We start from the raw sequence: 24,262 nt of genomic DNA, 5'->3' as shown, positions 1-24,262 counted from the left end.
CAGATAATTGTAATGAGGAACACTGGTATGTCACTGCGCCAAATTGGTCATCATCCATCAACCATCAGCCGCATTTTGAAAAAGCATCGGGAAACTAATGATGTGAAGGACAGAAAGCGTTCTGGCAGACCTCGATGCACTTCTTACAGGGAAGACAGGGCCCTTCTGAGGCATATGCGGCGAAATCCTTTTGTGCAGAGTAATGTTTTAAAATGAGAATGGCTGCCCAATCGACAAATTTCCAACAGAACTGTCCGGAATTGACTGAAAGCAGCAGGTCCTCGTGCTAGACGGCCTGTTAAACGTCCACTGCTGACAGTTGCTCACAAAGCTGATCGTCTGGGCTGGTGTAGGGACCGCAGGAACTGGAACTTGGCATCGTAGAGAAAGGTCCATTGGTCCGATGAGAGTAGGTTTTTACCCTTCATGACAGATGGCAGAACCTGTGTTTGGCGACGGAGAGGCACCGCTTACACACAGAGGAACATTATGGAACAGGTCCCATTTGGCGGTGGATCTTTGATGGTATGGGGATGTTTCTCCTGCGATTGCAAACTGCCTCTGGTGACTGTAAGGGGGAACCTCAATGGCATTAAGTATCAAAGAGACATCTTGCAACAGGTCGTTGTTCCACACTTTGACAACCATCCTCTCCGTACAAGGCCTGTTTTTATGGATGATAACGCTAGACCTCACAGATCTGCCCTGGTTCGCGATTATCTTCGTCAGGAAGACATTACAGCATTACCCTGGCCTGCACGAAGCCCTGACATGAATCCAATTGAGCATGTGTGGGACATTTTAGGGCGTAGGATATGACAAAGACAACCTCCAGTTCAAAGTCTCGCACAGCTTGATGTGGCTCTCCATCAGGAATGGAACCAATTGCCTCAAAGTTAAATCCAATGCCTTGTTCTGTCAGTGAGGAGGCGTGTTGCTGCTGTTGCTGCTGATGACGGAGGTTACACCAGATATTGATATTCTTGTCTGATTTAAGGACTTCAACAGTAATTCTAGTGACATTAGTGTTCCATTAACTTCTGACCAATAGTACCTTACTGCTATGACCATAGTTATTCTGCAACCGGTTTTGTGTGTTTTGTGTGATTGTTTTAAGATGACAAGAATGGATTGAAAATATGACAGAATACATGCAGTTTTGTTGTCATTTTATTGCCAATAGTCTATTTATATCATGATGATGGGTTTTAGTCCATTTTTGTGCACAACCATATCATACAATTCGTATATGTCTCAGCAGATTTCCAAAATCCTAGTGTTGCAATACTTTTTTCCAGATGTATATTTCACTTCCTTCACATTTCACAGGATTCATTTGATATGGCTGTTGTTTTACAGGCACAACATAACCTACATCTCATGGCTAACATCAGTTTGACCAGGCACATCATGAAATAAGTGAGAGAACTCATGAATCAAATCTGACAATTGAACTTTCTGCTAAGGGGATAAATGTAAAAATTTCTCAACTTTGGGGAAACATTATCACTAAGGTCATCAAACTTCACATTGCTAACACCATCATCAATGTTGTCAACATGTTCACCTTGGTCTTTAGTACAATCAGTAACTGGGGAGAGTGTGACAATGCAATTGACCTGTTAGGTTTCTAACCTGCTATGATATTTCTTAATCATGTTTACATGACGCAACCTCTTTTGTTTCACACAGCCAGGCATCAGGATGACATAGTCTGTGTTCCTAAGCTCATTGTCAACAACATATGGACCTTGATACCTTTCTCTCAGTGGTTGACCAGGAATGGGAAGTACAAGTTTCTCACCACAAATGAAATTTCTCTCTTTTGACTTTCTGTCATAGTTTTCTTTCGTTTTTGCTTGTGAAACTTTCAAATTTTGCCTGTCCAACTCACTTGTTTTTGAAAGTCTGTCCCAAATTGAAGACTCATAGTCTAAACGATTGATCTCGGGACTGTTATTAAGCCATTGTTCCTTTAAATGTTTTAGTGGCCCATGCACACTGTGACCAGATACAAGCTCAAAGGGGCTAAACCCTAAACATTCCTAAAGTGACTCCCTGACAGCAAACCACAAGAAATGCACACGCTCATCCCAATCTGTCTCTGTCTCAAAACAATAAGTCTCGACCATATTCTTCAAAAATTGATGAAACCTCTCTAAAACTCCCTGCAACTCTGAATGATGAGCCCCAGACTTAACTTGCTTAACACCTAACAACTGGTATATAGCTTGTTGAAACACCTTAGACAGAAAGTATGAGCCCAGATCAGACTGAACAACATCTGGAAAACCAACTGAAGTGAAAAATTTGATCAAGGCCTTGACAATCACAGGCGCAACAATCCTGCGAAGTGGAATTGCTTCAGGAAATCTGGTAGAAGCACACATGATTGTGAGTAAATACTGATTACCAGACTTAGTCTGAGGTAGTGGACCAACACAATCAATATTAACTTCCTCCTATTAAGGTTCCTCAAAAGCCAGTATAGGTTTTATGGGAGCTGAAGGAATTTTCTAATTTGGTTTTCCAACAATTCAGCATGCATGACAGGTCTTGCAAAATTCAGCCACATCTTGTCTCAAACTGGGCCAAAAGAAATGTGCCAAAAATTTCTCACAAGTTTTGTTTACACCCAGATGACCTGCCAAGGGACTTTGATGTGCCATTGAAAGTATGTGCTTTTGAAATAATTTTGGTACCACTATTTGATCATACAATTTCCAATCATTCTTCACAGAAACATCTATATTTCCTCATCAGAACACCATCCTTGTAGTAATAACTAACAGGAACCTTGCTAACCACTTAAAGCAGCCTTACTAGCCAACTGATGCACTTTAACTTCCTTACCCTGCGCACTAATAAGCAGCCCTCTGGAAAGAATGTGATCATGACACACTATCAGACTTATCAAGAAGACCTCAAGAGCAGCTACTCTTTGAAGATAAGTCATCAGTCTCTACCCCTTACAAAGAATGATCCATGAAAGTACCTGACAAATCATAAATGGAATCATTCAGCAAAGAAATCATGGAAGAAATGCCTTTCAGCATTGATCAAGTCACTGCACAGGAAAGAAAAATACCCAGAAATTCATCCTCCAACGTTTCTGTACTAAGTGAACTCTCTGGCGAAACTGACAATTGGATCAGCACCAACTTTGGCCTCCATTAGATCATTACCAATCAACAAATTGACACCAGGAACGGGAGAGAGTCAAGATCACCAACTTTCACATCACCTGAAATCAGATCTGAAGTCAAATTTACAAAATGGAGAGGAACTGAAGAAATGCCACCTGAAGCAAAACATCTGAGTTCGCTGAAGACTCATCAGGAAAAGGCAAAATATCCATAAAATCAGGAATTGAAGAGCTCCAATGTCCCTCAAAATAATAATGGGTTGTGGGATAGAAGTTTCTCCATAAGCGACACATAACCCATAGAAACAAAGTGTAAAAACTCTTTCCAAACTACAGAATCTGGTGACTTACTCTCACTAATAGAATTCTCTTCAGAACCACCTGGAAAGAAAGGCTTACATGTGATGGTCACAAAAGCATTTGTGGAATCTGTAGGCTGATTTTTAAACTGGCATTGGCAACAAGCAGATATCAAATGACCTTGCTTCTCACAATATGCACAAACAGGATCAGAACCACTGGTAGTCTTAGGTTTAGACTGAAAAGAATGTGACTCAAATGTAAAGTAACAGACATTTAGAAATCTGAATTCATGATATATGTAAAACTTGAAGTTTTTTTTTTCCTAAAGCAAAGCAAACTATATTGACTCACTTAAATGAAATTTGTGGGGTGGGGATGAAGTAGCTTAGCTAGGCCAGAATCTCCCCCTTTTGACATAAGAGAAACAGTGCAGAGGAAGAAGCCTAGCTAGGCCAGAATCTCCCCCTTGAGATGCGAAAACAATGGTTGGGAAGAAGCCTAGCTAGGCCAGAATCTCCCCCTTGTGATATAAGACCAATAGTGGGGATGAAGTAGCCTCACTAAGCCAGATCTTCCCCAGGAAAAGTTTGACCTAGGCCAGATTCTCCCTGAGGAAAGTTTAGACCGAGGAAGAAATGGCCTGCCACACCGGGCCAACTCCATTCGAGGGCCAGATCAAGCAAGAAGTGCTCTATTTTCTGAGGCCTTTTGTGGCTGCTGAAGTTGTCTGTCCGAGAATTTTCTCTTTTGCAAGGTGAAGAGCTACCCACTGGCTTGTGGAAATATGACAACGAATTTGTGAAGTGAAAATTAATTGTCTTTCAATCTATGTTATATCTGAGACCATGTAATAGATTTCTAGTGTGACAGTAGGACAGTCATACACAAAGTTTTGTACTGGTTTAATATTTGCAGTTTATTTTACACCTTCAGACTGGAAATTTAATATTTTAGAGATAGTTTTCCAGGTGGTACAGAGTGTGGTTTTTATGCCACATTTAATTTTAGGATCTTATGAAAATGTGCATCAATCTTAACATCAGGTGGATTAACTAGGACAAAATCCCCCCAACATTGCTTGCAAAAGTGTAGCTTGTAGAATGGGTTCATGTTGAAAAATGCATCATTTTATGAATACACAATGGTCGTTGTTTTTGTAAGAAATTATAAAACTGTTCCATATGTTATATTTGGGATAACACAAGTCTAGATTCCAGTATTTTAGTAAGTTGTGTTCAGGATCCTTTGAATGAGGCACTTAATGACTAACACATAAAGGCTGTGATCTATTCCACTAAGCAATGGCAGCTAGCAGTAAGTTCAAGAATCTCTACTGTGCCAGGAAAGTTTACTGTCAAGTATAGCATATTTTTTAACTGTTATGCCTTTAGGTCGAGTGTTTCTGTGTAAGGATCAGATCAGTCACCTTTTGTTCAGTTAAAAGGTAAAAGGAGGATGCATGAGGAGTGTGGAGTGTTCAACATCATGACATTACATTGCAGGACAAAGAGTATCCAGTGAAAGCAATGAAGATATCAAATCTGCAGAAAGACATGGAAGGCTTAAAAATATCAAATCAGGTAAGTGACTGAACCACAATGAAACATCAATGAAGCCCTAAAAGCAAATTATTCTCAGTTTGCTCTATATTGTTCTAAGCTGTCATGAAATGTATGTTCATTGGCCCCTCAAGATAATCTGTGTCAGAACTGCTTTGTTTCAAATGAGCATAAATGGAATAGATGTACCTTCACATGTATTTGCATCTACAGGATAGTAGCTGAAAGCAAATAACACCTTTTCTTTGAAGATATTGAAAAATACACTGGCTCTTTCTTCGTGGATTCAGTATTCACTACTTCTGGCCTCAAAGCTGTACTCTGATGTGGACTAATTTGACTTGAGTTTGGAGCTATTCTTACTGAAAGCTGTGCAAAGCAATATGTATCTTTGGATCGGTAACTGAGATATCATAACAAAATCTTTTTCTTTTTTCTTTCCACATTTTTGTAGAAAGTAGAGGTTACATGTCACGTATACATGTTGCTACGGCTACTTTTCCACACCTGATGGAGAGATATATGAGGGACCACACTGTGCAGAATTGCTAGCCTGACACAGAAAAATATGAACATAAGTTTTAAGCTTACTACAATAGGGAGATTGATGCACTACAACTCAATATCAAATTTTCAAGATTAGACTCATAGTGATGAAAAATATTATTTACCAAAGCCTATTTGTCTCCCCTTGCTGCCATCTTTGATGATTTTTATGCAGTTTCGGGATGTTATGTCTACCGTATTGTACCCTCGATGACCGTTCTTGGGCATTCTTGTAGCTGATACGTGAGCTTTGTTTCCATTTCAAATTATTACTTTACCTTTACAAATATATTTTGTTCGATGATGTTGCATAGATTGTTGCAGTTTTGGAGTTGTATTTTCCTATGTTGGTGATTTTTGTTCTGTTGTGGTGTATATGAGTTCAGTTTTGAGGATTGCTCACTATATATATGGTAGGCCTAGTACTACGTCCCAGAAATGTGTTCATGTGCACTGAAACCTCAATCGTTTTCAATCAAAGATTTAAGCTAAGCTTCTTGTCAACTTAAATTATCCAGACTATGAATGAAAATAACCATGGATAGCAAAAGTAAACAACAGGCAAGCATTGGAACATTTTTTTCTCTAGTGAAGTAGCTGACAAAAGTGATAAACAAAACTCAGAAACTAAGAAATATGCCAATACGAACACAAGTGATTCCACTGACAATCGGACATTGCCGATGCGTGTGACATTTTGAGGCCAGGTAATGAAACTACAGATGATGAATTGAAATGTAAATTAATAGAGACAAATCCAGCCACAAGCAATAATGTAAAACAATGTGACTAACAAATTTCAAGAGGGAAAAAAACAGGAATTGGTTGCATCATAAGATTGAAAACATCTTAAAATTTTACTAAAATATTTCTCTCATTACATATTGAAATACAAGCAGTGCAGCTGGAATTTTGCTGATGCAACTAGATTTTGTTAGGTTGCACCCGGTGGAAGAAGGTTAACATCTCTTAAATTATGCCCTGCAATTAATTTTACATCCTAAGACTGGAAACATAATATTCATCATCATGGAGTAACTTTTTAATGAGAGTTGTACACAGTACATTGTACACAGGGAATTTTTTTAAGTGAATATTGGCTGTTAAGTTTCATCCACATGTTTGTGTTAGTTTTCATCAAATATTCATGCATTGATTTCCTTTACAGGAGGAACAAGAAGAACTGCAACATATAATTAACACTGAGATTGGCAAATACCACAAGAAGAGGGTGCAGGTAGCTAATGAAATCACACACACTGTTACAGAGGTGAGTAAATCATAAACCACCATGCCAACTGGCATATCATCCTTGGTCAGTTCCTTAAAACCTTGATGCTACTTATAATATTACATCTCATTAATAAATACAGTGGAACCTGTCTAAGCCGGCACTCATTGGGACTGAAGAAATAATATGCTTTAGACAAATAAAGTGATGGCTAGTAGAGCTGATGGTAAATGTACAAGCCATGGATGGGATTATACATGCATGTTGTGTGAATGAGTGTTGTAGTCTGTTTTGGTGGATCTGATCAAAAGTGCTTGTCAGCTTTGAATGCAGATCATCAGTTAACGTAGAATACAGCAATTGGTAGACAGTTCTTCCTACCAGCATTCACAGGTGCATGGTTTTGCCCCACCCCCCATGTTTTCATCAAGATGTATATTCAACAATCTAACAATGCTGATGCATTAAAACCCTTGATCACAGTGTGTCAGACTGTGCCGCAACGACCTGTGGAATATACATTTAATTCATGGGGATACTACATGTTTTGCACGTTTGCACATGCTAAGATCCAGGTTAGAACTGATCTTCTGTAATCTATGCTAGTAAAGGGACTAACAGGATCACATGGTTAGACTCGTTCGTATCCCAGTTGCAAAGATTGATGCTCATGCTGTTTTTCACTGGATTGTCTGGTCCAGATGATTCTATTATCTACAGATAGTCGCTTTATAGCTGAAGGAAGGCTGAATGCGGCATAAAACTAAAGTCACTCACGCACTCACTTTTGCTTGCTCATCTATACCTTGTACTCATTCATAGCAGGTAGATTTAGTTTCACAGTATACTTTGTCCAGGTATTCTGCAGGTTACATTTGTTGAAACAACAAATGTTGTTTCCATTTGTTATTGAGCCCAACATGCGACCATGTATTAACAAAATTCATTTTGTATCAGTACTGAAGTATTCTCGAAACTTCAAACTTTTTGACACCCAATCACGTTTGGTTTTGACTTTGGGCTCATTTGTATCACCAGCAGAACAGTCACTATTTCATACACATTATGAACATTATTAAAAAATTATGATGAATGGTGCTATGATGTATAATGCCTAAACAGCATATCTGAAAATGTATGAGAAGAATTTTGAGCATGATAATTTGTTTTATGCACTGTTATGTAATGTTTGGTATTGTCCATACAGCCTGTTATTTACAAACCATGATAGACACAGCTTTGGTAAGACAGAACATTCTTAAGTTTCAAGAGACTAATATGACAGTATGAATCCTGTGTGTGATTTTTTTGGTTTGTTTTAATGAGCAACTCATCTCCATATGCAGAGTAGATTGTTGGCTTTGTTTAATGTATTAAGGGTTGTTATTTGAATCAGTAATTTATATATAATGACTCCTTGGTGCTTATCTATGACCGAATACCTAAAAACAGATATCTCTGGTACCTGTAAATTATGCAGATTCTGCCTAAGCGTCACATCAAAGTCTGAGAAGATTCCAATCAATTTAATTGATAGAATGGATTTCGAAGTATTAAAAGATACTAAGGCATTTCCTCGTCTCTATAAAGTAGAGAGTAGAATTCAGTATGATGAATCTCCTGAATGAGCCAAAGTTATAGGATTCTTCTGTGTGCTTACTCAACTTACTTCCAGATAGAACGAACAAAGCTGCAGGTCAAAACATTCTTTACTCTCAGAAAAACATTGCAAAATCAGGATAATGTGAAAATATCAAAATATGCAACTGTGAATGTTTTCTTCAATGCAACATAGGCTCTACAACAAGAACTGAAGAGCGACATGTAATGTCATCAGACGTCTGAAATTTTCACATTTCTCATGCAGTATCGCATGTATGTATTAAGTCACATACTGACTTTGGATGTCTATACCATAAAACTGGTTTGTCTATGCAAGGTCCGTTTTTAGTGGTACAGAGTTTTGTGGAAGAGTTGTGTTATAAATTATGTAGAACCTCACACCTCACCCATTCAGTCTTTAACCATAAGACTCAAAGACATATTCATTCAAACATGATGTTAAACTTTCTTTGTCAAGTAAATATCTTTATCATTCAAAGTTTGAAGTGATCAATTCATTGAAGTATATGTGTCATGTGTTGATGTAAAGAAATTTAGGCGCTCACTAGCAAGAATCACAAGGTCTTAGTTTATGTCACTTCAGAGAAATTACCATTCCCCCAAGAAAAGTGAATCCATAAAAATTTGGCTACTTGGTCAATGCACTTTCCCTGTACATTGATATTTGTCAGATGTATTTTAAAATTTTCAACGTTAAATGTCCTGGTTATAATATAGCAAGTGCTATGGTCAAATGTCCACTGCAGAAAATGAAAAAAATATGATGTAAATCATGCAGATAAAAAATCAGCTCTAATTGTTATGAAGATTGGTTGTTTGGTGTCTAAATGGCAAGCCACCAAGAGTGACCTAGGCAGTAGTATAGGGAATAGGGGTTTGGGGCCACCTCCATATAAGCCATATAATTGCCAGTGACGCAAATCCAGACCCCTTTTGCACAAACTCCGAAAAACAGACACTCTCCGTCTACTTTCACATAAGGCGACTTTGTTCACATAAGGTGACTTTGGGGTCTAAAAAATCCTTTCAACTTCGATGGCTTATATGGTGGTGGCCCAAAACTCCATATTCCCTATACTACTCTATAAACAGGGGGTGTGGGGGGGGAACCCCCATGGAAAGATTAAAAAAATAGTAAAAGCATCATTTTGTAGCCACAGTCCTCCAAAGGAGAAAGATGTTGTTGTGCATGTCTCCTAAGGAGGACTGCAGCGGTGCCTTCTCTCACCATGAGAGTACCCTGCTCAGAAAGGCCCTTTTCAGAGACCCAACTGATATGATCATGATACCTTGCCTCAAAACTATGCAAAGAAGTCAACTTAGGCACCGACAGGATACGAACTCACAATGCACAGCTGCACAAGTTAAGCCCGCACCTTAACTGATTGAGCTACTGAGAGCAGGACTAAGAGCAGTAATCTCGGTTTAACGGGTCTGTCCTGTTATGAACACTGTGATCACGTGATAGCTCTATGGCAACGGCGGTATGTTACTTCCTTGATGTACATTTGGACAATTGTTTCACATATAGTATGAACACTGTAACACAGACAGGGATAGCAACATCACAACCAAACCGAAAGTAGATGTCAAAATAGTCCACTTGTCATCACGGAAACTAAACGAAACTGAAAAGCGGATTTTGAACAAAGGACTTAAATTTACACCAACTCCAAATAGGAATAATGTGAATGAACTCCAAAGTGATATCAATGAGTTTTGTCAGAAATTAAGGAATATTGAGTATTTTGATGATTCTAATACAGTAGAGGATATATCACTTGTTAAGAACAAAAGTTACTGGATTCCAAAGAAAGGTAGGAATTCACATCTAGATAAATTCATTGACTCTATATCCAATGTCCCTTTATTACCACAAAAATGTCCAAAGTCTAACATTTCAAATTCAGAACGGATTGCACTTAAAGATATTCTTAATGATAAAAACATCACTATCAAAGAGGCTGACATAGATGGGGCTGTTGTCATTATGGACGTTAAACACTACAGGAAAATGTCCTTGGAAATAATTAATGATCAGGAAAACTATGAAGTTATAAACACTTCCAATGTTCATAAAAAAATGAAGTGTTTTCTTACTACATTTTCAAATGAAACAACTGAAAAGGAGTTAGATTACCTAACAAATTTCATGTGCAAAGAAAGCAACTTCTGTGGATTACCCAAAGTACACAAATGTGGGGATATTAAAGATAAATGTGAAAATGCTACTGATAACTACATTGAGACAGAACATCCTAATGATTTGACACTAAGGCCTATAACTGCAGGTTCTAGTTGTGCTACACATCGGTGGAGTAATTTCATTGACATACTGCTTAAACATTTTATTACAAAAGTTCACAGTTATACTAGAGATACAATGGATTTCCTAGACTATTTACCTCAACAAATGCAAGAATAAAACAAACCCGTTACTTTTGATGTGAAAAATTTATATTCTAGTATCCCACACAATTTAGGAAATGAAGCTATATCATTCTGGTTACATGAATATCCAGCATTACTCCCAACATGATTCTCGAAGGAATTCGTCATGGAAAGTGTTAAATTCGTATTGAATAATAGTACATTTAATTTTGATGGAGAACAGTATAGACAAATAAAGAGTACCGCAATGGGAACTAAAATGGCACCCACGTATGCTACGTTAGTTTTAGGATATTTGGAACGAACTCTGGAAACCAAAGTGAAAGAACAGTTAGGACCTGAAGTCACTGAATACTTCAGAACAAATTTGTGACGTTTCCTTGATGATTGCTTCCTGTTATGGCCCTTTGGAGATGAAAAGTTAACTTTGTTTCATAACATCCTAAATAACTTGAACAAACATTTACATTTTACCACAGACTTAAATTACTCTGAAATTCCATTTTTAGACACCATGGTAAAACTATGTGGACGTGACCTAGAAACAGATATATATCATAAGCCTACAGATACTAAACAATATCTACATTTTTCATCTTGCCATCCAAGTGATATAAAGAGAAGCATTCCATATAATTTAGCAAGACATATCTGCATGATTGTGTCACAAATATCAATAAGAAATATAAGAAGAATAGAATTAAAATCATATCTACAGTCCCGTGGGTACCCAGTTCTACTTGTGGAAGATGGAATAAAGAAAGCAATGAACAGAGACAGAAAGACACTGTTGAAAGTTTGTGATTAACAAATAAATAACGCTGTCAATCTGGCCTACGTGTCAACACACAACCCCAGGAATCGGGAACTTTTTCATATCATAAGAGACCCGTGAAGGTCCCAGGGTAGAATAGGCCTTCAGCAACCCATGTTTGCCATAAAAGGTGACTATGCTTGTCGTAAGAGGCGACTAACGGGATCGGGTGGTCAGACTAGCTGACTTGGTTGACACATGTCATCGGTTCCCCATTGTGCAGATCGATGCTCATGTTGTTGATCACTGGATTGTCTGGTCCAGACTCGATTATTTACAGACTGTCGCCATATACCTGGATTATTCCTAAGTGCGACGTAAAACTAAACTCACTCACTCACTCACTCACTCATATCATAAGACAAAATGTCGCAGTCTTGAATGCTGATATTAAATTGAATCGAATTATGGCAAATGTAACTATCATAAAAAGTAAACGCCAAAGCCGTAACTTAAAACACATATTGACACATGCCAAATTCGACTCATGTATTAAACCAACAGAATTCAGTGTCTCAAAATGTAAATGGGGAAATTGTGGAACTTGTGAGTATTTACTTGGAAGCTCATGTAAACTGGCGGGCAAAAGAAAGTATAGGTACACTTTCACAACCCATAAACAAAGACAAACGAAAATAGTTCAGTTTATATTAGTTTATCGGATTCAGTGATGTTTAATGATATTCTCAACATAAAACAGAAAACTTTTATGTTTGCATTTATGCCATAATGGCCCAGTAAACACACAAGGGTTGAATTAGCACATTTTGTTAAAATCTCTCGTTACGCTAAATGTCAGTAGCACACTACAATGAAGCATGGTCACTGCCAGTAATGTGTATGACCTCCTGCCACGTCAATACAGGCTCGGATACGTCTCCTCATTGACGTAGTCAATCGTCTGATGACGTCATTAGGTATCCGTTGCCATTCTTCTGTAAGTGCGCGTTGCAACTCTTGACAATCATGTGGAACAGGTCTCCGAAGTCTAATTTGCCTGTCCAAGTGGTCCCATAAGTGTTCAATAGGATTCATATCCGGTGAGCAGGCAGGCCAGGGTAAAACATGTTTTGCTGCAGAAAGTTGTGTGTTACTCTTGCAGTGTGAGGTCTCGCATTATCATGTTGGAAAATAATGCCCTGTGGTTGAGTTTGTAAAAATGGCAGTACAACGGGCTGAAGAACTTCTCGAATGTACCGATGAGCATTCAGGTTTCCATTTATTATGACCAAAGGTGTTTTGATCTCCCTACAAATGCCACCCCATACCATGACACCACCACCGTAAGGATGAACTTCCCGGATGCATGGACGTGCTAGCCGTTCACCATGACGTCTGTATACACGTTCTCTACCATCATTGCGATACAAGCTGAAACGACTTTCATCTGTGAACAGAACCCTTCTCCAGTTACGGACTTGCCATCTGTATACTCGTCGTGCCCACTGAAGTCTGTTACGCCGATGTTGAGGGGTTAATGTTATGCCACGGAAGGGCTGGTAAGCACGAATTCCTGCTGCACGCAATCTCCTTGACACTGTGCGTCGACTAATGCGGTGACCAAGTGCTGTTTCTGCTGTTGCTGTTGCTGTCACAAATCTGTTTCTGAGATGATTTGTCCGAATATAGCGATCTTCTTGGGGCGTTGTTATACGTGGTCTGCCACTACGGGGCCTGTCTCGAGTTGTACCAGTCAGCCGGTGACGTTGTAGAGGTCTGGACACCGTCAGGGGTGAGCAATGGAAAGTCCTCGCAATTTGCACATGTGTTGCTCCCATCTGTGCCATTCCAACAGCTCACTCTCTTTCTTCCTGGGTCAAACGTGGCATCCTTTTTATGTGTTTTCAGTTGCTGTGATATTGCAGCATCGGAGAAGTCAATTTATACTGAACTCCTGCACGAGCATTTCATGAAATTGGACTTCTGTACATGTTTTACCATTTTCTTGAATTTTTCCAGAATAACGACCATAAGTTGCATTTTGGCAATAGAAACCATAAATGGGAACTTAGGCAGTCATTATTATACAAACTGTCATCACATTTTGTCACAAATGTACAAAATGTAATATTATTAAAAACCTATACTTCTTTTGCCCGCCAGTTTATTAAATTCAAAAACAGGAAACAAATGTTTCATGTACACTCTAACATGGACTGCTCCACAAAACATATTACATGTATTTATGTTATTATATGCCAAGGGTGTCATGAAGAATACATTGGACAAACAGAGTGTTTGAGGGACAGAATGCGCGTCCATAAACAGCAGATTAAGAACCCCCAAACCAGGTGCATCCCCTTAGGCGCTCACATCGACAAATGCGCAGCAGGAAAGGAAATAAAATCTAAAATATTCCCTTTTCACAAGATGAATACTGCTGGTGCCATGCTGCGTAAAGCTAAAGAAAACTTTTTCATAAAAGAATTGTGTCCATCGTTAAATCAGTTATGCAGTGTATTGGAATTATACTTGTTTTTCTTATGCTTCTATTGTATTACTGTCAGTGTTAAAGCCGCCAATGTGACGTCATGGCAACACCGCGTCAAAACATTTGTATACAGTTGCATTGTGACATCAAGACAAAAGTGACGTAATATCAGTCTGTTTAACTGAAATCACTTCTCCCTGAAGATACACGATTGAAACATGTAGGAGAAGATCAGTGTTGTGTAATTATTTCTGAAACTACTTCTTATACATATATATATATTTATTTATTTATTTACCTTTACCAATCACAAGTTAACACCAGGCTTCCCTTGTCTAGCCTCAGTATTTGTTGTCATATTACTCATTCTTAAAGGCACATATACACATATATGCTGTCTCACTCACAGCATTCATTCACCTGCTGAAGGAATAAAGATATATTCTGAAATGTTGTTTCTTTATAATAAAGAAGTTGAGATCTGTAAAACATTTTTTAATTATATTTACCATAGTGGAGTTTTCAATTTTTCTTGCAAAGTGGGGTTGTTTTAGTTGATAGATCCAAGTAAATCAAATGTGTTTTATATATTATAGATCAGTGCATATATAATTACATGACATAATTTAATATTGAGGGGAAAAATTACAGAAAAAGCATCCATCCGGATCATTCATCATACCATCCACACATAAAAAATCCAAAATTGCTTCCATTTGTTGAACATAAGTAAATCTCTCTGGGACAGTGCCCCATTAGATAACAGCATTATGCAATATGATAATTCTGTGCATGTGATATACACTGGATAAAATAAGTTGGGATATTGGTATTTTTATGTTGGATATATTTCATCAGTGTGTCAGTGAATATATACATCATTATTCATAATTTCAAAATTTACATATATCCCTAACTATTTTGTCCATTATGGTAATACAAATGGGGGATATTTCTTACTATTGTACCCTTTGTGCTACTATATGGGGACAGAACTAGGCTTACATCTGCAAGACACTCTCCTTTGTTGCCTTGCCAATAGTCTGATGAATTCTATTTTTCAGAATGCAGTTTCCATGATGCATCCAAGTTTGAAGGATATGGCATTACAGAACTTAGTCATGCAAAAAGTAAGTTTTACAAGTTTCTGGTTGCCTGAGGAAATATGTTGTCCTCGAAAGTTTCTTTAGAGCAGCTTTTTCTGGAAAATAAGTGACTTTATTATGTGAACTAAAATGTCTAAAGGAAGGAATGTTGACTTTTGTATAAGATATAACCAGCTGATTTTAGGAGTGTTCTGTTGGACAAACAAAGATGTGGAAGATATTCTATTTTAATATGCCTCTTGACACAAATGGATTAAGTCTTGTGATTCAAAGAAGTGTTATATCATAACATTCTTCTTGAGAAGCTGAGAGGCTGATTTGGTGGCACAGGTACAGTTCTTGTGTGGTTAAGTCCTATTTGCATCTTCAGTCTCAGAGTGTAACAGTTAGGAACTCTTCATCTAAATCATGTCCATTGTCTTATGACATCTCCCAAGGATCGGTGTTGGGTCCACTGCTCTTCCCCATTTCTCTTGGTAATATTGCCACAAGTTACAGAGCACCTTTCCATTGCTACACTGATGACACAGAACCTTATTGCTGCCAGACCAAACCACATTACGACTGAACTTCACAGACTAGAAGAAATGTATTGATTAAGATTCTGACTGGATGAAAATTAACTGTGTTAAATTGAACAAGGAGAAAACTGAAGTTCTTCTTGTTAGATCTCATCAACAGCTACAGAAGATACCCGATTCTAAAATCACATGCAGAATGGGAGACACACAACTAACATCATGCAGACATTTATGGAACCTGGATGTTGTTTTTGACTCCAATATGACAATGAGTTTGCAAAATTTCTGCCTCCATCAGTTTGGAAAACTCTGTCTTTCTCAAGGTTCAACTAAACTGTTATCTCAGTCACTCATCATTTACAGATTAGATTACTCTAATTCCCTGTTAAATGGCATGTCCTCAACACTCCATAGTAAACTGCAATTCCTCCAAAATACATCTGCCCAAATCATTACCAGGACATCAAAACACCAACACATCTCTCATGTTGTCAACCAACTCCATTGACTACTAGTTTCAAGTTCAAAATCCTATTCGACACTTCCCAATACCTCAAGACGGACTCTGCTCCTTATCTCAAAGCCCTTCTTTAGTCTCACACACCAAGCCATACATTGTGTTCCCAAGACAAGGACCTTCTCCAAAAGCCTTCCTGTAAGGCACATATGGGTGAATGCATTTTCTGACTTGTTTATGTGGAATGCTCATCCAGATCACATCAAGTTATCTGAAATGCCATCAACATTTCAAACAAAGTTATAAAACCATGATTGTTAAAACAAGATGCACTATATATATAAGGGAGATAACTCTCAAAAGGTCTGACAACGTAACTGTTAAAACCAACTGTCAAAATTGCTGTCATAATATTGTTTTGAGACGTCCATAATGACATTTGCTGAACTATTTGCCTTATGATTCGACTTTGCAGAAAAAACGTGTTGTGGCATTTAGTTCGGCCTCATACCTCCATTTTGTTACTTTTCATTCATTATGTGATGTACTAGTATCATGTTGATTTGCGGAAAGATTTATAGGAGTCAACAGAAATCCGAAGCTCCTCATGTAATCAACTTATCCCTTGATGGATGACACAATTCATTCACTGATGCCCATTGTAGCTGCAAATGTGGGTGAGTTGTACTTATAATAGCTTTGGCTGCCTTTCCAATTTATGACATAAATCTGTTGCGGTTATATAAGCAGCATATATAGATATGAAATCACTGTAACACGACTATGCTTCGGCTATGTCATTTGTTAACAATGAAACCCATGTTATTCCTTATTAATTTCCTTAAATTTCTAACATCATGTAAGAAACAGATTGTTTAATAAGTGTAAGAGACACAGCAGGAACAAAACTATGTAAATGTATTTTCTTCTCAATTATATGTCTGAAATGTCGAATATATTCCTGGCGTCAATCATACAACTGTAACAAATTTATACACATAGTTCTCTTCAGAGCAAGTTGAAAGTGTCCTAAATACTGGCACTTATGCTGATATTGGAAGGCTGGAAGATACCAGGGTATCAAGCCATTCTTTCACAGCCCTCTTCCACTAGCCTGCCTCAGCTATTTCTGCACTTGCTTCTTAAAATTGGTGTATTATAGTGCAAGCATTACCTAAATAATAATTTCACTCCATAATCATCAGACATTTCTAATGTAGAAAACATTATCAGCTGACTATTCAATCAAATCACATCAGTTTATAAACTGAGCTTTTTTTTTTCCTTTTAGTCAAATCAGTAGATACAAATACACAAGATACATAATGAAACAGTGCAAGTGCACAATAAGACAGAAGTTCTTATGGATAGACATTATACCTACTGGAAATTTGATTCAAATTATCCTATTATATGTGCAATAGTGGTGACCATTTTCTGTCAAACTAATATTTTATAATTATGGTTTACAAATTAAGATGCAGCAGAGAGGGTTCCAGTGATCCTGGCACAGTCAGGCTAGTAATGCTCATCATCAGCTCAGGGCCCTCGCCTCCTCTACACGCAGCCCAAACAGCGAATGGGACTTCTCCCGGGAAACACTGCCTAGTCAAACCCACCAAGAACTTTCCTGGGTATATGTAGACCACCCAACACTACAGTCTTCTTCATTACCCAGATTGTCAAAAAGGCTGCCACTCACAGTGGAGAACCCAGGCACAGATCAGGAGGCACCAAACCAAGGAGACCGAGAAACAATGGGGAGCCTGAAGACTGTACAGATGCAAGCGAGACGTTTCAAAGGCGAGGCCTGCATATTTATTTGCTTTTCTTGAATCTTATCAATCATGTTGCTGCCAAAAGGGACAGAAAATTCAGTGATCTAAATAAATTCATTGGCTTCATCAAAAAGGACAAGATCAGGTTTGTTGGCTGGAATTCTTCTGAGGCTGTATATGGGCCAATTCCAGAGAAGTTTGAAATCATTATTTCATGACTCATGGACATGTTCAGAGTCGTACCATGGATAGACCTCAGGGTCTAAGCCACAGGCATGGTGGGGACAATAGTAAAAGCAGCGAGCCATGCCGTCGTGTCTTTTAAGATATGCTGTTTATGCCAAAGAAGGGCATCCACTCAATTTTAAGTGGGAAGTGACTGGTCTTGAGCAGCAAAAAGGAACATCTCAGTTTCAGACAGCTTCTCCACAAAGGACCGACTCTTCATCTGGTTTACTTCCATCTCTATACTGTCCAACAGTACATCACCATCAACAAAATCAACCTCAGATTTCAGATTCTGTCGGACAACCTTGGCATCCTTGAAATAGCTATGGAATTCCTTGTTTTTATCATGAGTCTTGACATGCATCACCAGAAGATCATCCGGTAAATAAATATGTGCAATAGTACACAATAAAATCTATCGTGAAGAGCCTCCACATTAATCAGACCCCACCTTCCTGAATTGATTGGCATATATAAACGATTAATAGAGGAACGAGGGTGGTGTGCTCTGTTTAATCAAACCCCACCCTCCTGAATTGATTGCCATATACAAGCGATTAAGAGAGGAAGGAGGGTGGTGTGCTCTGTTATCAGACATGATCCTTCTGGTCAGGCGGTCAAGACTCTGGATGCCTTGTTTTGTCCAGTCAACTACTCTAAGGGAATAGGAAAGGACTGGCACAGCAAAAATATTGCTGGCTTTCACCTTGTTTCGAGCATTTAGCTCTGAACTCCAGATTTTCTTTAAACGAGACATGTACTTGGCCTGATAAACTTTTCAGTTTTAAAAATTTCGCCCAATATTTTTAGAAATGTATCCAGTGATAACTTGATACATGGATGTATTTTCTACCAGCAGGAAGTATATGTTTCATTAGGTCAGTATTATTTCTGCCAGTTAAGACTTTATAATTTGTCACAGTAAAATTTTCTGCTGATTTATCTTCAATATATTCTTTCAGTTTCAACTGGAAAGTTTTCACCCAGTCACATTCCCAATAAATATGTATCAAATTGACTGACGTTAAGTTACAAAATGAGCAAAGTTCACCATCAACTTATTTTATTTTCAGTAATTCTTTTTTTTTCTATAGACAATATTATGGATAAATTTAAATTGAAACTCAGTCAGTTTAGTATCGTTTGTACATCTATATTTTTTTAAAATATATTCCCATGGAATTGCAATATCCAAAATATTTTGCATTAGGAGGTAAGTTTTTAGTACCTATAAGTTAATCAGAGAAATACCTGGCTCTCATTGGTGTTGAATGTAAACCTATCTTTGAGGTGTTAAGTTAATGATGATGAAAAATCAATAAATTATTTCGAATAGTATCTTTCCACATTTTATTGGTATATTTGAAAGAACTTGATAATAATCAAGGACTGTGCCTTTGATTTTGTAAGTTTTCTTTAGTTCACTAAATAACAAAATACCTTATCATTTACACAAGTCTCTTACAGAGTGAATACCTTTAAGATACGAATGTCTTATAATAAAATTACTATTTTGGAACTGATGTTTGAACCAAAGGGGTTCAGATAAGATTGTATCAATATCTGTAAAATAAGTTTCATGCGTTTTATAAAGTATTCCCCATGCAGCCAACACATAAACAGAGCAGTTGTTTTCATAAATAGTACAGTTCAATTAAGTGAACAAGGAAACTCAGCAATCCAGATTGAAATTTTTAACATGCAAGAGTACAATATTTCTGACTAATATTTTTTGTACTTGCAGGAAAGTTCAAATAAAGGTGTCTGATATGTCTCTGCTGCACAGTATGAAGAGATTCCCCATTTCAATCATGACAAATACATGTACCAGCACTAATCAGACAGTTGACATACCAACAGATCCTCAGGTTGTTGGACAAGTCTTGGACATCAAGTAATTAATCTTTATCTTGTATTGAAAAAGGCATAAAATTTGTCAAGAAGCAGCACACAAACCAAATTTGATTTACTGAGGAAAACAGACTTAAATGCAATTTTTTACCAACATTCTGTAAAAACCTCACAGAGTTGGTATGATGTTTAGATTATGATCAGTATTTCATTGAGTTTGTTATGCTTATTATTTTTCAAGTTACATTGCAATTCATCGGTTCGCTTTTGAGCCAAACGGACAATACTCTGTGTGATGGAATTTTCATGGTTTCTGTCACATCGGACACACACATCTGACCTTCACCTGGTGCAAAAGGGGAAATGTTGAGACATAATCCAGTGGATTGTCAATAGTAAAGCCCGTCTGGCATCACACCATCTCCCACGTTAAGTTTCCCACACTTAACCAATTCCCTGAAGAGTGACAGATAACCACTTCTTTCAGTTATTTCTTTGTCTGATATCGCCCCAGAAAACAACATTGATATAAATATAATAGAACCCTGTGGGTCAACACCAATGAAACCTTTCAGGGTAGTACTTGATTTGTAATCTGTAGTGTTTGGAATTCCTCGCGAATTTTGAAGGCATATGTTCAAAACATCACAGTGAGGCCAAACTGACACAGCTCCAAATCTAGGTAATTTATCCAAATTGAAAATACAGTTTTGAAATCCTGGGGTGATATCAGAAACAAATTAAAAAATACATGTAAAATCAAAATCCTGTCTCAGTTTAATCAGAACAAGTAAAAGCTGGTCCATATGCCTCAAAATACTCACTGTTCTGGTAAACTGAAAAGGTTCATCATCAGCATGGGACAACAAATTTCAATATTTTCTGAAACTGTTAGTAGGAAAATCCTAAATAATACTAATAAGTTAAGCACAGTCAAGCTTGGGCAGTCCTTGGATTGGTTACCATGTTTGGCAGCTTGACTCCTCAGAGTTTCTAGGGCTTCAGTCCTGCCCCACAACGAAGCACATGTGATACATGTGGTCTCACCTTAGGCAAGTGAGTTTGTTCAAAATTGCCTCTGTTCACCCAGCAGAAAATAGGTACCCAGTGCTATAAAGTCCTGTGACTATAACCTTCTAGTGCCTAAGCAGCTTGGGTTATCTAGTGTATAATAATAAGATTGTGATTACAGCGTCCAGTGAGCAACTAGTCAGATGGATACTATGTGCTATATAAGTGAATTATTATCATATTCTTTTTTCTCTATATTTTTGCAAAAAAGGAACTAAAACATCCTTATTACCTCCCTTGTCAAAAACTGTAAATAAACATGCTTCTTCTTCCCATAACAAGCACCCCTATTCAGACCAATAGCAGTTCCAAAGATGGAGGACAGGTGGGGAGATGTCACATTCCCAAAAGATTACAACATACCCCAACTGGATGCAATTGCTGCTTTGAAACGTCTGTGGCGAGACTTGGAACTTTCAGTTGATGAGTCTGATAATGTGATAATTTAGAAAAAAATACAAGATTTCAAAGCATGTCTGATTTGTGGTACAAAGCAAGGAATTGCTGCTTTAAACTTTGATATGCTTAGGACTCGCGAAAAACAAATCAGTGATACATGAATGAGAAACACCTTTGACCAAAAGAAATTTTCCTCCGACCCAACAAGTTCTGGGATTTCTAATGAGAAAATAGCTAAACATATGTACTTTGAAAAAGCTCAAAATCATCATGATTTAGACATATTTTATTCACAAATATGAACGGGATTGGGAAAAGTTATCCAACCGCTATACCCACTCCCTAATATTTACATACATACATTTTTAATTATATACATCATAGGAAAGAATAGAGAGAAGAGATAGCAAAGTGAAAAAGAGGACAGGATGCAATTTATGTAGTCACACAAAATGTTTTGACTGTTGAATAAAAGTTTGCACACATTTGACATTGTACTCATTCTGTCTTTTGCAACTAGATTTTCATGTCAGTATGCACCTGTAGCAGGTGATGTCAAGTTCCTTCATCATGCTTATGTGAATAAAACTTGAATATGATTGTGATCTTATGATGCATATGATATTCCTGTGTCTTTTCTTAATCACAAAGGTTCTAAATGTGTAACATTACAAGTACTTACGTTCTGTGATACTAACAAAATAAACAAGGATTTGTTTGATGTTTACATTTCAGTGGTTTTGTTGTCTTTTGTGAGCAAATGCAGCAATGTTTTACCTGTGTGTTTCAAGCATAACTTTCCTTTTTCTGTCAGCCACAAATGGTATGTGTGGTTTGGGTCATTGTCTTACTGTCTTTGGGTTTTCATTTTGTTCATGAGGTAGTGAAGAAGTGCTGTAAATAAACTCACATTTATTATTCTACAGAAACAATGAAAACCAACACGGATGTACTTGAAATTGTATGCTCGGACACAGACATCATCTGTCCTCAACATACCAAGCATAGCTGAAAATTGTTATCAATTTATACACTTAAGGTTCAGTAATACCGGGCAGTCATGAATAAAACCTGAATGAACATCAACAGTCCAATGCTGCAAGAAACTGTACATCAATGACAAGTGTTCCAAGGTCAAGATTGCAGAGCAGTCAGTATCATGTGCGGCCACCATTAGCATCATGCCAGCCCAAACCATGACACTGGCACTGCCAAATCTGTCCACTTCCTGTGCACAATTTGCAGCGTAGCATTCGTTACGACGTCGATATACATGTGCTCTTCCATCTGGACGTGATTCATCACTACCGATTTTGTGGAGGATGCTGTGGTGAACGTGTTCTGCAAATGAACCTGAGCAGGCATGGTCACACGGGATCATCCTGACCTGGGGCAATCATGTGTTGACCCTTGCTGCTGGTAGTGATGCCAAAGTCTTGCTATGGTACTCTGTGACACATTCAGCTGCCTTGCAATCGCAGACTGAGACTCCCCAGAAATGATGCATGGAATGTGCATGCAAAAGGAAATACATGAATTTCTTCCCCTTCACAATTTATTGCATTTATTGACAAAAACAGATTTTGGTGCATTTTGGCGAGTTGTCCTCAATGACAATGGATTCAAACTCGGAAATGTTTGCAGATAGCGTTCACCATAGATATTCTGATTACATAGACACCAATGATTCAAATTCGAAAAGTTGCATGGAAAAATACTACCTATGCGTTTCTTTAATAACTAAAGCACTGACAAATCTACCAAGTTAAAGATTTACACTAAATACAACATTCGTTAAGATAATATTACATTTTAGTTTCCATACCTTTATGTACATATGAAGAAATGTTTTCAGTATCAAACTTTGACATTTGTCAAAATTTCTGGCAGGTTTGGGAAATGAAATAAAAGTGATATCACCAGCATGTGGTTCCAGGTACCGTGTGTTTGAGCTGCAAGTACCCCAGGTACACTTTTGCACCATGATCAAAAAGTTTACTGTAAATGTTGATTTACATTTAAGAAAGTCCGTCAGACAGTTGATGTTGGACAAAAGGGTGATCAGATATCAGCTGACTGCAGAGTAATATGAATAGAATATTCTGAGGTACCTCACTGGTCAAGTCATTCGTGTGACTGACAGGTGTTGATACATTAATTGACTGATAGCTGATGACAACCAACTATCTCTTGCAGTGTCCCTCACTGACATGCTAGCATTCCACATTTGAGTATTTGACAGTTGAGGAAACCTTATATTTGCTTATCAACAACAAAATCATTGCAGATCAGTTGGGTTTCCAAGCTGTAAGAACAGTTTACTGAAACTTTATATTTTATTAATGATGGATACACGTATTGCTCATGATGCTTTCCTTTGATTGTAGCATGTGCATCTCTAAATCAGTGTCAACATACTTATGCAAACCAGAATCATTATGGTATGAAAATAAATGGCTATGACTTTGTGTTAAAAATGTTTTCTATGTGTATAGTAGAAATTCATTGTACTCTGTAGCAAATGTCCCCAAAAATTGAAGTGGAAAACTTTATCTGAAAAGAGGAAATTGTTGCTGAAACTGAGAAACTGAGAAAAGTTCTTCATTACAATTTCGATGCAGCTTCTAACACTGGATGCTGTGGTCAGGTTTGTCCTGGATGTGGCTTGATAAGGCTGAGTCAGGTTTTGATACAGAGGTCTGATGTTCCTTGATTCGGGTTGTGAGGGGTCTGAGCATTTCACCATTATAAGCAGAAAATGGTATATTGTTCCCACTGTTTATGGATGGTGTTTGGTGGTCTGACTGT

The 24,262-nt window shown here is 37.7% G+C and overlaps 1 protein-coding gene across 1 annotated transcript in view; it reads left to right on the top strand.

The window, feature by feature from the left end:
* LOC137257911 (uncharacterized protein C20orf96-like) overlaps positions 1 to 24,262 on the top strand; it is a 103,115-nt gene that overhangs the window by 62,598 nt on the left and 16,255 nt on the right. The window contains exons 8-10 of the mRNA XM_067795415.1: positions 4,951 to 5,028; positions 6,722 to 6,823; positions 15,108 to 15,173. Coding sequence (XP_067651516.1) covers positions 4,951 to 5,028; positions 6,722 to 6,823; positions 15,108 to 15,173 — 246 coding nt within the window. The remainder of the gene's footprint in view (positions 1 to 4,950; positions 5,029 to 6,721; positions 6,824 to 15,107; positions 15,174 to 24,262) is intronic.

This window comes from Haliotis asinina, chromosome 12, assembly GCF_037392515.1.
Source record: "Haliotis asinina isolate JCU_RB_2024 chromosome 12, JCU_Hal_asi_v2, whole genome shotgun sequence".
Taxonomy (NCBI): domain Eukaryota; kingdom Metazoa; phylum Mollusca; class Gastropoda; order Lepetellida; family Haliotidae; genus Haliotis; species Haliotis asinina.
This window is presented reverse-complemented; position numbering and strand designations above follow the sequence as displayed.